The sequence below is a fragment of the Podarcis tiliguerta genome, assembly GCF_965153285.1.
Source record: "Podarcis tiliguerta genome assembly, chromosome: 1".
Classification (NCBI taxonomy): Eukaryota; Metazoa; Chordata; class Lepidosauria; order Squamata; family Lacertidae; genus Podarcis; species Podarcis tiliguerta.
In genome coordinates, this window is record NC_139534.1 from 87,830,674 (window position 1) to 87,846,984 (window position 16,311).

The 16,311-nt window shown below is 40.7% G+C and overlaps 1 protein-coding gene and 1 long non-coding RNA gene across 10 annotated transcripts in view; one reads left to right on the forward strand and one right to left on the reverse strand.

Moving 5' to 3' along the window:
• Window positions 1-3,337, forward strand: part of TMEM229B (transmembrane protein 229B) — a 36,202-nt gene extending 32,865 nt beyond the window's left edge. For 4 of the 5 annotated variants that reach the window (XM_083458165.1, XM_083458167.1, XM_083458164.1 and 1 more), the window contains one exon: window positions 2,666-3,337. In XM_083458165.1, the coding sequence (XP_083314291.1) occupies window positions 2,666-3,196 (531 nt within the window). In that variant the 3' untranslated portion in view covers window positions 3,197-3,337. Of the gene's footprint in view, window positions 1-357; window positions 554-2,665 lie in introns of those variants that run through there. The other variant, XM_083458166.1, reaches the window with a different exon arrangement.
• LOC310685652 overlaps window positions 1-16,311 on the reverse strand; it is a 36,730-nt gene that overhangs the window by 18,407 nt on the left and 2,012 nt on the right. For 3 of the 5 annotated variants that reach the window (XR_014515383.1, XR_014515384.1, XR_014515385.1), the window contains exon 2: window positions 13,072-13,246. This is a non-coding gene — a long non-coding RNA (uncharacterized lncRNA). Of the gene's footprint in view, window positions 1-6,956; window positions 7,962-8,044; window positions 8,128-13,071; window positions 13,247-16,311 lie in introns of those variants that run through there. The other 2 variants (XR_014515386.1, XR_014515387.1) reach the window with 2 other exon arrangements.

A 16,311-nucleotide genomic window follows, 5' to 3' on the forward strand; every position in this document is an offset into this window, starting at 1 on the left:
GTTGCTTGTTTGTATGAAATCCAGATTCCTCATCAAATCTATGTGTGCAATTTAAATTAGCAGTTTGGCTTGTGTTGTATTATCCATATCTCCACATGCTGTACGAAAAACAGAGCCTCATTGATGAAGCAGCAGTGGCTAGTTTTTAACTGTGTTACACAGAGCAATCCAAACCCCTGATCTACTGTGCCGGAGAAGAAGAGCATGAGAACCTATATACTTTAGTATAGCTGGGAATAAAGGTTTTTTTAAAGGACAATAACAACCCTACCTCATTGAGTTTAAGTATGCTGTTACCTAGCTTATTCCCAGGTCAATGGAGTAGTTGTGACTTCATCAGTGACAACTCACAGGCCTCAAAAAGTCCAATTAAGATCTGACTAGGGAGCAGTTCATAGTGTACCATATTCAGGAGGCCTAGGGTTGGATTTGGGCCTGAAAATGTCTCGGTGTGGGGGCTGAATTTCTTTTTTATATTATTATAAACCAAGGAAAAGGCAGAATGTCAACATAGCACTGGCTTCATCTCACATGGAGAACCATTTGATATCAAGTACGTATTTGGCCCTGACCTCTGCCCTTCTACCTAAACGTGCCTCGTAGCTATAACAAAAGACGCTTCCTCTAATGTGGAAGGAAAAGGTTATGATACAAGTGATAGAAATAAAAGTATTCTCTATAGGTTGTGTTTGTGTGAACATGTGAACTCGGTTTGTCATGGGGCACAGATCACCCTGTTCCCACCATTCTCCGTTCTCCCTAAGAAGCAACTCCAGCAAAGTGTAACTTTCCCAGAAGAAAAAGCTTTTCTGTAGGACATGGAAATAGTTCTGCATCCAGGTGTATCAGGCAGAACACAAATGTACTTGTGCTACAGACCACCAGTTGGTATCACCACCAGTTCACTTTTCAGGTCCTGCACTTGGCTCCCAAAAGGTGGGATAAGTCAGTGTGGTGTAGTATTTGAGAGTATCCGACTAGGACTGAGGTTCAAGTCCCAATTGGCATGAAGCTTACTGGGTGACATTTAGTCAGTCATTATCTTGCAACCTAACTTACTTCATTGGGTGGTTGTGAGGACCATGCATGCCACCTTGAGCTCCTTGGAGAAAAATGTGGGCTGCAAATTAAGTCAATCGATAGAACAGACTATAAAACCGGACATGCCTCCTTGTTGAGGTAGATGGAGCAGTAGCTGGCAATTTTCTAAGTTATAGCCAAAGCATTGCTATCCCAAGAAGACTTTTGGAGAACACAAGAGATGTGCACTGAGAATGTGGTATGGCCAGAAGCACTTGGGAAAGTAGCACTGCATGGGCAGCTAGTTCTGAAGTTCCTAGGTGGTTGTTAATATCCAGATGCCAGAGCACTTTCGGATACAGAAAGACTGTCATCTGTCAGAGGGCCTTCTGGCGGTTCCCTCACTGCGAGGAGCAAAGCTACAGGGAACCAGGCAGAGGGCCTTTTCAGTAGTGGCGCCCGCCCTGTGGAACGCCCTCCCATCAGATGTCAAAGAGATACACAACTACCTGACATTTAGAAGACATCTGAAGGCAGCCTTGTTCAGGGAAGTTTTTAAATGTGTAACATATTTATGTATTTTTAATCTTTGTTGGAAGCCGCCCAGAGTGGCTGGGGGAAACCCAGCCAGATGGGCGGTGTACAAATTATTAATATTATTAAACACCAAATCAAGGTTTTGACATTATATCTGAACTGTTTTTGTCACACTCCCTTTTTTATTAAATGAACGTCTTAAAATGCCTTTGTGTCACTTACCATGTCTCTCATACAGTACCTCATACTGTTCTTTTTCTTTCCTCATGCTTCCATTAGTTTTGCACCTTAGTCACTTCTCCAACTTACTCTTTCTTGTAAGCTTCATGTTTGGATGTAGAGCACCTTGCATCATTTAGCTAAAATTAGTGTGGCATTATCTCTTATGCTTGCCTTAGCTTGGTCTTACCTGCTGCTACGAAGAGGTAGAACGTGTGTCACATTTTAAACAAGCTTCATATGCACCCCCTTTTCAGGCTTTCTAGTTGTCTTGATTCCCAGGTACAGCTGAAGTGTGTAGGCAACAGGAATACCACAGCCTAACTTAAATGAGAATTGGGACGTTTGCACATAGGCATCTATGTGAAAGTAGGTCCCACTGCCTGGTGTCTAGTACCAAAGCCGGGGAAAAAGTGAGGCCTGCTTGTGCATGCGCAAAACCCTCAGTCCTGATTAAAGTTATATGCACAGCCCGGCTGAGGGAGAATGTGCAGATCCAAGGTTTGCTTCTGTATCGAACTGCGAGAAGACACTTTCCTGGCCACGCATGAGTCAACACTATATTACACTGTAATCTGGTTCTGAGCATACTGCAAGAAATTAGGCAAAAGTAAGACAGTGCAGTGTTTTAACTACTCTTCAAAACTTCACTCGTCAGACAAGAAAGAAAAGATACTCCTACTTCCTATTCTGGTTTTGAGCAGGTCACTTTGAAGATTTATGCCACTTTCATTATCTGTTATATTATTGATTCACATTTTTGTACTTTGTACCCTTATGCATTATATTATTTTGTTATATCTTTAACCCCCAGTGTGACAAGATCTAGTGCTGTTACCCTTGTTTACTGAGTCTTTAATCCCTCTCTCCACCCCCAATTGTCTTTCAGAGTTCCTGCTGGGGACTGTGCGGAAGGATGGCGTCTGCAGAACCCCTGACTGCTTTCTCCCGTTGGTACCTCTATGCTATTCATGGTTACTTCTGTGAGGTGATGTTCACAGCTGCTTGGGAGTTTGTGGTCAATTTCAACTGGAAATTCCCAGGTGTCACTAGCGTATGGGCACTCTTCATCTATGGAACTTCCATCCTCATTGTAGAAAAGATGTACCTGTACCTGAAGGACAAGTGCAACATCCTAGTGCGCTGCCTGATTTACACCCTGTGGACGTATACTTGGGAGTTCACCACCGGCTTCATCCTGCGCCAGTTTGATGCCTGCCCTTGGGACTATTCACAGTTTGACTTGAACTTCATGGGCCTCATAACCCTGGAGTATGCCATTCCATGGTTCTGTGCAGCAGTCATCATGGAACAGTTAGTCATCAGGAACACCCTGCGTTTGCGATTTGATGAGAATGCTGAACCCGGGTCTCCTACTGCTGCTGTAACCTTGGCCAATGGCCATGTGAAAACTAACTGAACAGTAACTTCAAACTACACCTTGACTAAGTGAATTCTCCTGCCCCTTTCACTGGAGACTTTTGATGATGGCCTCAAAAACAAAACTCCTGCTTCCTGTATGATAAACAAACCTCCTGTGTTTGGAGGCATGCATGAAAAAGTGGAATCAGTAGGTTTTCTATGGATTTTCGCTCTCTTTTTTTGTTTTTTTTAAAGCAACAAGTAGCACTGTCAGCTACCTGTTGGTGAGATAGTTTGACTTCTAACTTATTATGAGAACAGTCATAATACCTGCATTTTACTTCATATGGGTGGGTGGGGGGGATAAGAGTAATGCTCATCAACCTTGTACAAATAACAAGTTAGAAGATTGGCACAGATGCCCCATTTAACTTAGTGATTGGCTTATAAACCACTAGGCAATATTCAGGTGCTTGCTTGCAACCAGTACCTCCCATGGGACCCAAGATGCTTCTGGGTCAAGGAAAACTCATTAGCTGTTGAGACAACCCAACAGTGGCAGTCAACTGGGGAGGTGGTTTGCCCTCTTGTGTGCTCCCTCTTAAGTTTTTTGTTTTTAAATGCACCACAGTGTATGATAATATGGTGCTGGACATCTTCCTGAATTTCTATAAAATTACTTTTTGACTCATCCATCCTGAGGCTCGCTAGAGACCTTCTCCCACTCCCAATAGTCTTTTTAAAAAATAAAATAAAAGTCTCTTCTGCTGGATTAATTATATCATTACTGTACAAGTTGCATTTTTGGCCAAGGAGCCCAAAACGGGAGAGAAATGGCTGAAGTCTTCCCTGCCTCCTATCCTTGTTCTTTGTAATAGAACTGAACAGAAGGGCTGCTTCAGCTCCGATTCGTCCCATAGTAACTGTTCACATTACCAGGATCCTCTCTGCCTTCCTCCCCTGAGAATTCTGTCACCAATGATACCACTGGCAATAATTGTGGACCATTGGCCCAGGTATTGAAGTCTCCGTGTGTCTCCTGGATTTATCGGGAGTTAGAATTGTGCAAGACACTGTGCAGTGCTCATCTGCTTCTACAGATCTTCGGGAAGCTATGCCTGATGTTCTTATCTATGTACTTAACAGCAGTATTAGGGGTGCAGTAATCTCTCTTCAGAAAGCTTTGAGTCGCTGGAAGTGATATCCCACTGCTTTATGGTGGGGAGTGCTGAAAAGCCATTCTCCAGGATCTTCCAAATGGATTGTGACCAGTGTAGGTAGGACGGCAGGCATTCTCGAACCACCTTCCCTAAGGTTGACTCCCCAGAGATTGCTGAACCACAACCTCCATCATCTCCAGCCCACATGTCCAGTGGTCAGAGGTTATGGGGGTTGTAGTTCAACATCTGGGTGACCCGGAGTTGGAGAAGGCTGTTTCAGAGCCTGCAGAAAGTGTGAAAGACCCAAGGACAGCTTAAATTAACAAAGCATCCAATAGCCTTAAGAGGAGGATATGCTGTTACTAGACCTCCTGGGTAAAAATAAAGAAAGAACCAGGTATCATTTGCACTGAACGGAATTGAATTGCACTAGCAATGAGTTGAGCTTGGGATGTGAGACTCTTTATGTGGCTGCAGTCTCATCTTCTGTGGTTTGTTTAGATGAGGCCTGCATTATTGTTTGACTGACCATTGACTGTTTTCTCCATCTGGCAGTCAGTTAACACAGCTGTTGTTTGTTCTGTTGAATTTCATTCTACCACCCAGGATGGGATCTGCATTGTTTTATGAATAAGAATAACTGTAACAGTATCTTGTCTTGTATTTTCGAAGTGTAATTAGTTTGTTCTTCCTAATTTTCGCTCAGGTGTGAATCCATTGCGGGCAATGGATCTGCTGGAGCACTGAAAGCAGAAGCTTATTCAGGTCTGCCCTGTTTTAGACATGTGTCTCCTGAAATACTCAGCAAACACACAGAGAGATTAGCGTTCCCGTTTATCATTCATCCATTTTATATTGAATTAAATTGTGTTTCCTGTCTGAGGCAGTGCCATGCAACAACATGCTGCAATAATGGTCAGCTGAGTGGAAAATAAAATGGAGGAGCCATTTATTGGCTATGGAATCACAATCTTAATTCTTTTTTACAGTGCAGTCCTATGCATGTCTGCTCAGAATTAAGCCCAATTGAGTTTAATGGGGTTTGTTCCCAGGGAAGGGGATATCAAATTCCAGCCTTAATTCATAATTGGATTTGCCATGAAAATAAGCATTATTCTTGGGATTCCACTTTTCTAACCTGCTGTCCTAAACCACAAAAGAGAAACAGCGAATCGGAAAGATACTGCGTCTTGCTTTTCATGAAAAAGTTTTTAACAAACTAAAATATATTTTCCTCCAAGTATTCTGTGATGGAGGGAATGGTGCAAATAGGAGATGGGCTACACTTGAATCTTCTGGTAACCACAGTTCAGAGCATTAGATAAGGCTGGACTAGTGGAATATCCTTGCTTTCACTAGTAGCCACTGACTGCTAACATCCGCTGCAACACTGGTTCCTTTACTAACATTACAAAAGCACTATAATGGAAGGCTTTTTTAATTTTAAAAAGGCAACATCATGGATCTATTTAGAATATGTAAGGTTGTGGTAGCAATATCTATCCCCTGAATTGGCCAGTAGCACAATCCCATGCTCCTTAGAGGGTCTATAATCCCATCCTAAATAACACAGTTATTTCACGGCTCACAAATTGTTACACTGAAAAATGGCTTCTAGCCTCTTGCCTATGAACACCCCTTTCACTTGAGCTACATTTTCCCATGAGGCATCAGAACTACACCTCCTTGAGCTTATTTTATGCTATTTTATTTGGTTCGTACTGTGTAGATGTGTCCCCAAGGGGCTATAATTTTCACACACAAGTGCACTTTATTCGCAGTTTGCACACCAGGAACTGAGCTGGGCATAAGTTCATATTTCCTCATGCAGCATTCACCAGACTACAACCCACAGACCATATGAGCTTTCCTTGATACTATTCTACAACATCTCAAAGTTACTGTATGTGTCAGGCCCTGCAGATCTCATTACTCTTTTTTTGAGAAAAGCAACTTGGTTGCAGTCAAGCGTTTTACCTCTTTTGCTTTATTTACATTTATTTTGTCCTTCAATTCTAGTGAAAACTACTGATGTTGTTTTACAGTTGGGTTGCTTAAACTACACAGCAATGGTGGCCTCATTGTTGAGAACTGTAGCCTAGAAGCTGTGCAGCAGGTAAAGCACTGGCAAATAAAACACCCACAGAACTCTCAGTTAAATATTTGCTTGTATGTGTATCCTCCTCAGTAGATTAAAGTTGCCTGTTTGAATTCACCAGCAATAAAAAAAACTTGTGGTTTGTTGGTTTTGCCCTCTCTTCCTTGTAAGAAGAGGGTGGTTCATGCTTATGTCATGGAAATGGGTTATAAATTTGCTCATGTACTTGTGTTATGTTGCAGCTTTTCTTACAAAACAGTAAAGAACCCAAACTCAGTTGGTCTATTTCTAGGCATACCGTTCATATTTATTTAGGTTATTCAGTGGTCATGTCATCTCCCACCAGCCCTAGCCAGTGTGACCAATGACCAAGGGTGATGGAAACTGGTCCAGCAATATCTGGAGGCTACAGGTTCTTCACCTCTGTTTTAGCCATTCAGATAGAGAGCAAAAGAGCTCCATCACCACACGGATAAGGGACAAATCTTGCAATGAACGCAAATGTGTGGCAAAATTAAAAAGGACATACTTAGTCTCTAAAATATGCTGTCTCTGTGCTTCAGGGCTCACTGGGTCTAATGTAGGAAGTGCCTCTGCAGTTCCACTGTGTATTTACACTGTGTACAACCAGGCTGGGAACCTGTTGGACTTCCATCAGCCCCAGTCAACATGGCCAATGGTTAGGGATGATGGGAATTGTGGTCCAACAGGAGGGCCACATCCCCATGCCTGATATACAAGCTTCCTAAAGCAAGTCATCTTGGAAGCACTTTGTCAGCACTTATCTTCTACTTCTGTACTACTGTGCTCAGATTTGTGTATGTGTGTGTTTCTTCTTGGTTATTCCAGATAGGCACACTCGGATCTTCTTTAGAGTCCCCCACCCCCGCCATTCTCTACCTTCTATGTAGAGGGGTGAATAGTGGGTAAAAAGCAATTTCCCCTCAATACAATTCCTATATATAGCAAAGAAAGCCCTGACAATAGAATTTACTTTCTTTTCTGTATTATTTTAGCAGAACATATCTGGAACATTGCAACTTTCAATTGAGCTGAAGCAATTTATCTGTTTATAGTATGCCTGAACTTCCAGACAAAGTCAAAACATTTTGAGTGGAACACAAGCATGTAATTAAAATTGCTTTCAGATCATTGATCTATTATAGACACTGCAGAATAGTCAAACCTGCTTTGTTCATTAGGAAAGTGCTAGGAGTATATGCAACCTACCCAACATAGGGTCCTAAACCTTATTTATCTTGAAGCCTTTTGGTCATTGTAACAAGCTGCTTTTCTGATGTTAAATTTTGATTTCCAAACATGCGGTCTACAAGTGCAGGTTCTAATTTTGAAATCCCCACATAGCTATCAAGTTAAGACAAAAGACCCTGATCCAATTAAAGTTAGTCATGACTAAGTCCCACTGAACTGATGGAGCAAGTTAAGTCACAGCAACCTTGAAGTCCATTTTTTTTTATATATTTAGAGATGCTTTGACCTGTTGCTTTGACCATATTTAGAGATGCTTTGACCATAGCATTCTTGCTATGCAGTTGAAGCTGATACTGTGATGAAAAGAAGCACAAAACATCATAGCTCGTAGCAAAAAGAAATTATTCATGAATAATTACATCTATGATTCCATAAAGGGGGAGGTGAAATATTAGGAAACACAGGAGACTGCTTCCCACACAATGGCTGGGAATCACAGGAGTGTCCTTGATTGTTCATCTAAAATGAAAATGTAGAAAGAGTATGTCTACTTGAACGAAGGAGAAGGTAAACCTTCCGGCCCATGTGAAACTTAACAGCAATCTGTCTCAAAAGGAAACATAAGCACACCTATAAGGGTCATATATTTATATATTTTTTCCACAATATGGTTCTAAACATGGAAGTTACTAACTTGCATAGGACCCAGCAGCAGTGTAGGTGCTGTAGCAAGGTTTTCTTTAATAACTAAAAGCTTGTCACAGAGAAGACGGACAATGTTATGTGGAAGGAAGGACTGAAGCAATGGATTCCTAGGACAGTATATTTACAGTATATTTATTGAATGCTGGGGGGGGGGGGGGCAAAGGAAGAACACCTCTCAACTGTTCTAGGGGATCTTCCCAGAGCAGCAAATTGGATCTGATGACCTTTGAGATACCTTTCATGCCCATTCAGTAGTAAGTCGATTGAGACCTATGGTGCTTACTACCTGGTAAGTGGGCATAAGATTGTAGCCTAAATTTGCAAAACTGAATGCAAATACTTAAACTAAGGTTAGTGTCACAATCATTCGTTCCTTTATTTGTTGCTTTATAACTCACTATCTACCCAAGGGACTTTGGTGAATTAAAAATATGCTAATATTTGTTAGTATCCCATCCTATCCCCACATACCCCTACCAAAAACTACAGTAGCTGACTAAAAGCACCTTGCACTGTTTCAATGTAATTTGCTTCCTAGTTTTTGCACAGTGAGGGACGTGGGTGGCGCTGTGGGTTAAAGCCTCAGCGCCTAGGGCTTGCCGATCGAAAGGTCGGCGGTTCGAATCCCCGCGGCGGGGTGCGCTCCTGCTGTTCGGTCCCAGCACCTGCCAACCTAGCAGTTCGAAAGCACTCCTGGGTGCAAGTAGATAAATAGGGACCGCTTACTAGCGGGAAGGTAAACGGCGTTTCCGTGTGCGGCTCTGGCTCGCCAGAGCAGCTTCGTCACGCTGGCCACGTGACCCAGAAGTGTCTCCGGACAGCGCTGGCCCCCGGCCTCTTGAGTGAGATGGGCGCACAACCCTAGAGTCTGTCAGGACTGGCCCGTACGGGCAGGGGTACCTTTACCTTTTACCTTTTGCACAGTGAACTGAGTCAAATATTTCTGAATGCCAAATTGGAAAGCATTTGAGAGTCAGGAAGAACCCTATGTTACATGGATGTCCAGTGCTGGAATAATTATTTTGAAAAAAGAGGCATCCCATTGTCAGGCTTTAAATAACTATTCTGGAGCATGAAGCATTCTAGTTTAGGAGCACCCTTTGAGATTCCCCAGTGAATGGTTATTCATCATGTTATGTAGTATAGTGGATCAAAGAGATTTCTAGCCAAATCTCATTTCTGCCAGGAACACAGTAAATGGCTTTAGGTAGACTACTATCATACTGGGCAGACCATCTACAGTGGGGGGATAATAACGCTGACCTATTGCTGGAAGGATTACTGATGTAATGCATGCAAAGTCCTTTTGAATACTCTTAAGTGCTATGCCTATGTTCAATAGTAGATTATAAGTATTGAATACTAGTCTACAATATGACCTATTCATTTTCATTCATTCATTTTATTATATTTTTTCCACTTATGCAGCCATTTATTCATTATTCGTTTTCTGCTGACAAAGCACACATAGTTTCAGGATGAAAGGGAGTTTTTAGAGCAGCTTTCACCAATCTGTTGCTGCAATGGCTGGGGCTGATAGAAGTTATGGTCCAAAACAGTTGGAGGGCAACAACTTGTCAGCAGCAGTTTGAGAGTTAAAAACATGCTTGTTGTGAATCCACCTTTTCATGAATCCACTATTTCATATTAAAGACCAATAGCCCAATCCTATACATACCTAGCTGAAAACTAATCACATCTGAGTCCAGTGAAATGTTCTCCTCAGTGTATAAGGCTAGGTTGCATTTGGAGAAGAATTTTATTCTAGGTGCCATCTACAACTTCCAATCAGTCTAACTGTTCAATTTTTGTATGGTATTTACTTGTGAGTCACTCTATAGCATATGTTCTCTGCACAACAAATAAGTAAACCAACCATTTAAGAGAAATCCTAAAATGCAATAAAATAAACACAGTACTAAAAGCCAACTAATGAAAGCATCACAATACAAATTCTAATAATATCAACTAACAAAGCAAGCATGATAATAGGCTCAGCTGGCAGAGCATGAGAGTATTAATTTCAGGGTTGTGGGTTCAAGCCCCACAGTGGGCAAAAGATTCCTGCATTGCAGGGTGCTGGACTCAATGACCTTTGTGGTCTCTTCCAACCCTATAATTCTATGGTTGTAAGTATCTTACTGTTTGAGATATTCCAGGACATTAGATTTCATTGTTCCGGGACAATTGATTATTTTTCTGTCAATAACTCAAGAAGGAACCAGTCTGGACCACCGACACAGGAAATCTGTGTATTTTCAACAACAACTCCAGCAATATGGAGGATACCAGTTATGTGTGTGTTTCTTGTCTTTTTGTTATATATATATATATATATATATATATATATATGCAGGTTTTGGTGTCCTCGGGTGTCTTCCCGTGTAAAAGTTGGGGTGTCTAGGCGACGTTTCGACGAGGTCTCACTCGTCATCTTCAGGCTGGTGCTTTCGGCTTCTTGTTACTGGAACAGAGCAGGATCTCAGTGTTTGAGTTCCTATAAATACTGTTGAGGAGGTGTGGTGTATAGCCTCCAATGTTCTGGGCAGAGAGGAGGTTCCCAGGCTAGTGTGCCTTTTCTTCTTTTGTTCCTTAATTACTTGAGGGATATCTTGAGTGATTTCTTGAGTGATTTCCTGAATCCCACTTAGGTGGGTCATTAGGTGTGGATTAGTTGCTAAAGCTTTCGTGTCTTGAACTCTTGAACTTTGTGAAGAGTTTTTCTGAGAAGATGGCTGTACTGCACTTGGTTGTGCTCTGGCTTGGCTTCGTGTATAGGGGCGAGCTGTGGTTTTGTGGCCTGTGCCAGCCAGATCTGTGTAGGGATTGCAGGGGGGTGCAGCATCCGGAGGTGCCACCCTGGTTTGGCTACTGGATGGTGTCTGTAATTTATCTGTGGAGAGGGTCTGGGTTTGGGTCTGGTGTGGTTGATTGGTGATGGCGTTCTGTGTGCCTCTGGATCTGGTGTCAGATTTTGTGGGGAGGGCTAATTTCCAGATGTCTGGCAAGCGGGATGTGTCGTCACGCTTGTTCATGTTGTGAGGGTGTTTCTCTATCTCGATGGCTTCCATGATTATTCTCTTGTGGTGATGTTCCATGTTAAAGAGCAATTTGGAATCTGCAAAATTAATTTCGTGTCCTGTTTCTTTCATGTGTTGGAAAAGAGAGGACGTTTTTTCTTCTTTTTTGACGGCATTCTTGTGTTCTGCGATCCGTGCATTTATTCGTCTGTTTGTTTGTCCAATGTACGTGGCTGGGCAGACTTTGCAGGGTATTTCATAGACCCCTTGGTTTTCCAACTGAATTTTATCCTTGGGGTTTCTGAGGATATTGGCTATTTTTTGGTTGGTGCAAAAGGCTGTTTTGATATTGTGTTTATGGAGGATTTTGCTAATTTTATCTGTAGTGCCCTTGATATAAGGAAGGAGGGCTATGCCATTGTTTTCTTCTGTGTCTTGGTTTTTGGGGGGTGTTTCTTTTTGGATTAGCTTCGTAACCCTGTTTTGCTGGTATCCATTGGCAATTAACACATTTGAGAGATTCTGTAACTCAGTTGTCAAGTGGTCTTCGTCAGCCAGGCGTTTGGTTCTGGAGATGAGAGTCTTGGCTACGGAGTTTATTTGTGCAGGGTGGTGGTGTGATTGTGCATGTAAGTAGCGGTTGGTGTGTGTTTTTTTCCGGTAGATAGTGTGTCCTAGGGAGCCATCAGGTTTTTTGTAGATTAGGACGTCAAGGAACGTGCCCAGCCACGTACATTGGACAAACAAACAGACGAATAAATGCACGGATCGCAGAACACAAGAATGCCGTCAAAAAAGAAGAAAAAACGTCCTCTCTTTTCCAACACATGAAAGAAACAGGACACGAAATTAATTTTGCAGATTCCAAATTGCTCTTTAACATGGAACATCACCACAAGAGAATAATCATGGAAGCCATCGAGATAGAGAAACACCCTCACAACATGAACAAGCGTGACGACACATCCCGCTTGCCAGACATCTGGAAATTAGCCCTCCCCACAAAATCTGACACCAGATCCAGAGGCACACAGAACGCCATCACCAATCAACCACACCAGACCCAAACCCAGACCCTCTCCACAGATAAATTACAGACACCATCCAGTAGCCAAACCAGGGTGGCACCTCCGGATGCTGCACCCCCCTGCAATCCCTACACAGATCTGGCTGGCACAGGCCACAAAACCACAGCTCGCCCCTATACACGAAGCCAAGCCAGAGCACAACCAAGTGCAGTACAGCCATCTTCTCAGAAAAACTCTTCACAAAGTTCAAGAGTTCAAGACACGAAAGCTTTAGCAACTAATCCACACCTAATGACCCACCTAAGTGGGATTCAGGAAATCACTCAAGAAATCACTCAAGATATCCCTCAAGTAATTAAGGAACAAAAGAAGAAAAGGCACACTAGCCTGGGAACCTCCTCTCTGCCCAGAACATTGGAGGCTATACACCACACCTCCTCAACAGTATTTATAGGAACTCAAACACTGAGATCCTGCTCTGTTCCAGTAACAAGAAGCCGAAAGCACCAGCCTGAAGATGACGAGTGAGACCTCGTCGAAACGTCACCTAGACACCCCAACTTTTACACGGGAAGACACCCGAGGACACCAAAACCTGCATTCCTGTACCCGTGAAAATCTACGAAAGCATATATATATATATATATATATGCATGCCAGGGATACCCAGTTTTTCAGCCTTACTTGCATAAACACAGGTTTAGATATACCTCTGCTGCTGCCTTTACTCCTGCCATCCAGTCCAGCTGCCATGGACAATCTGCTTCTATGCCCCAAAGTTTCTCTAGTTCTTCTTTTGGTGGCTTTGACAGTTTAGTTCACACTTGTGTAATCTCCCTCTAGTAAGATCTTTATACAGGGTAGCTTTGCAGATCAACTCAGTCACTAGTAGGGATGGAAGGATTTGTTAATTTTGCTTCTCTTTTTTTCAGTCTTAAATCCAGTTCTTCACATTTTGCAGCAACTTGTGACTTTTTGAATACATGTGAATTTTTTGACAAGTCTGATTTTAAAGAAAGGCTGTGCTTTTTTCACATATTGTTTCAGAAGGTGCAGATTTGATAAATGCAGCTTTATATCCAAACTGATTTGAAATAATATCCAGACCTTAGCTTTATACTTTTTCTCTCAGCTTTTCCTCATACCTCTGTCATCAATTTTCTCTCTCTTCCAACTCCTCAGGGTACAGCTAATTTAAAACTGACTGGAATCTTCAGCCAATCAGAGACTGCTGTTCCCCAGGCCAATCAGACTGAACTCATCTGATCTAGGCCTTGCCTAAGAAAACCTTAAAGTCTTTGTCAGAACTTGTCCCAAAAAAACTACTGCTACACAGGCAACCTCACAGCGGTACAAGGTCTTGAATGCCTGTTTATATGCTGTCCACCTGAGTGGGTTGCCACAGTCACTCTGGGCAGCTTCCAACAAATAATAAAACTACAGTAAAACGCCAAACATTAAAAACTTCCCTATAAACCTATACAGCATTTCTCAATAGTATACCAGATGATGATCTTAAGCAAGTGTGAAATGTTCATTTAAATTCTGCAGAACAAAATTTTCATTTCACGCATCTGGATTGTGAATACAACAAGGTTCATTAAAATAAAAGCAAAATTGTACATTTAATTAATCATAAAATCATTGAAGTGGGTAACTCGCCTGACTTCAATAAACTATGTACTCTTGGAATTGAGAAATGGGCACATAACATAAGTTTACTGAGGCCAAATTTATAATTTCTTTAAATTTTTTAAATTTTTTATTTTTTTCAATGCAAAATCATAACAAAAATTACAAACATTGAATCCAAAAAAATACTATACAAACAAACAAAACGGAACATACAAAAAAAAAAAAACAGAAAAAAGGGGAACAAAACAGAACCAAACGAAAATGAAAAAGCACACATTTACAGGGGGAAAAAAACATATCACTACGTACATTTACACATATTGACTTCCTTCCTTTGTTCTAAAACCTCAGTAAATTTACTCTTACTGTATTGTTGTGTCTGGTTAAATTACTTTCATCTTTATACTTTTTTTATATATATACACCATTTCCCCCCCCCCTTTAACCCTGTAAAGCATCATTCATTACATACCAATATACTTACTCCAGAACAATGTTTTTTCATATACTCTTTTGCACAACCCCATACTTTTAATAATTTCTGGTCTGATTGTCCCCTTATAAATGCTGTGAGTCTTGCCAGATTTATGTATTCACAAAATTTAATTTGCCAATCTTTCACTGATGGAATTTTCCTCCCTTTCCAGTTTTTTGCTATAAGCATCCTGGCAGCTGTTGTTGCATAAAGGAATACTTTCCTTTGATTTTCGGGAATATCGTTTGTAATTAAGCCTAAAAGGAATGCCTCTGGTTTTTTACTGAAAGATATTTTAAACATCTTTTTGAGTTCTTCGTAAATTTCGTTCCAGAATTGTTTAATAGGTCGGCATTTCCACCACATGTGAAACATTGTTCCTATTTCTTTTTTACATCTCCAACAGGTATTCGAATTTAATTTATAAATTTTAGCCAATTTTACCGGAGTTAAGTACCATTGGTACACCATTTTCATAAAGTTTTCTCTTATTGTGTAACATGCCGTGAACTTAATATCATATTTCCATAATTTCTCCCATTGTTCTAGCCGAATCACATATCCTATATCACATGCCCATTTGATCATAACTTCTTTTACTTCTTCATCCTTTAATTCCCATTCTAATAAGAAATTATACATTTTGGATATATATTTTTTTGAGTTTTGTAATAATACTTTTTGTAATTTTGATTCATCTTTTTCAAATCCTATTGTTTTATCCTGATTGAATATTTGTGCAATTTGGTGATATTGAAACCATGTAGTACAGTATTGGGTCACCTCTTCATATGGTCTTAATTTTAATTGGCCCTGTTCTTCCTTTAGGAGCTGCTGGTATGTTGCCATTTTTCCTATAGTATTCTTCTTTTTAACAGATGTTACTTCTAACGGTGAGACCCACCATGGGGTTTTCGATTCTAACAACCTTCTATATCTCACCCAGACCTTGTATAATGCATTTCTAATTACATGGTTCAGGAATTCTTTATGTACTGCCACTTTGTTATAAATTAGATAGGCATGCCAACCATATCTGTTGTTCCATCCCTCCAAATCCAAAATGTCACTGTTATCCAATTTGATCCAATCCTTGATCCAAGTAAAGCATGCCGCATCATGATATAGTCTCAGGTCTGGGAGTCCAAAACCTCCCCTCTCTTTTATGTCGGTTAGTAATTTATATTTGATCCGTGGCTTTTTGCCTTGCCATATAAACTTTGTTAGGTCCGTTTTCCATTTTTTAAAACAATCATCTTTACCTATTATGGGAATCATTTGAAAAAGGAACAAGAGTTTTGGTAAAATATTCATTTTAATAGCCGAAATTCTACCCCAGAGTGTTAAATTCAATCTTGTCCAAGTTTCCATTTCTCTTTTTGTTTCTTCCCAGTTTTTTTTATAATTATCTTCAAACAAATTTATATTTTTCATTGTTATTTGTATTCCTAGATATTTCACTTTTTTTACAATTTGTAATCCAAATTTTTCTACCAGTTCCTTTTTCTCTTGATCTCCCATGTTTTTTACCATTAGTTTCATTTTTTCTTTATTCAAAGCAAAACCTGAGACCCTTCCAAAGTTTCCCATTTTTTCTAGAGCCTTTGCTATGCTTTCCTTTGGGTTTTCCACCATTAAGACTAAATCATCGGCAAATGCCCTTATTTTGTATATTTTCTCTCCTAGGGATATTCCATTTATTTCTTGATCCAGTCTGATTTCTTGATTTAATATTTCCAAAACCAAAATGAATAATAACGGTGAAAGTGGGCACCCTTGTCTGGTGCCCTTCTGTATTTTAAAATAATCAGTTGTGTCATTATTTATTATTATATTTATT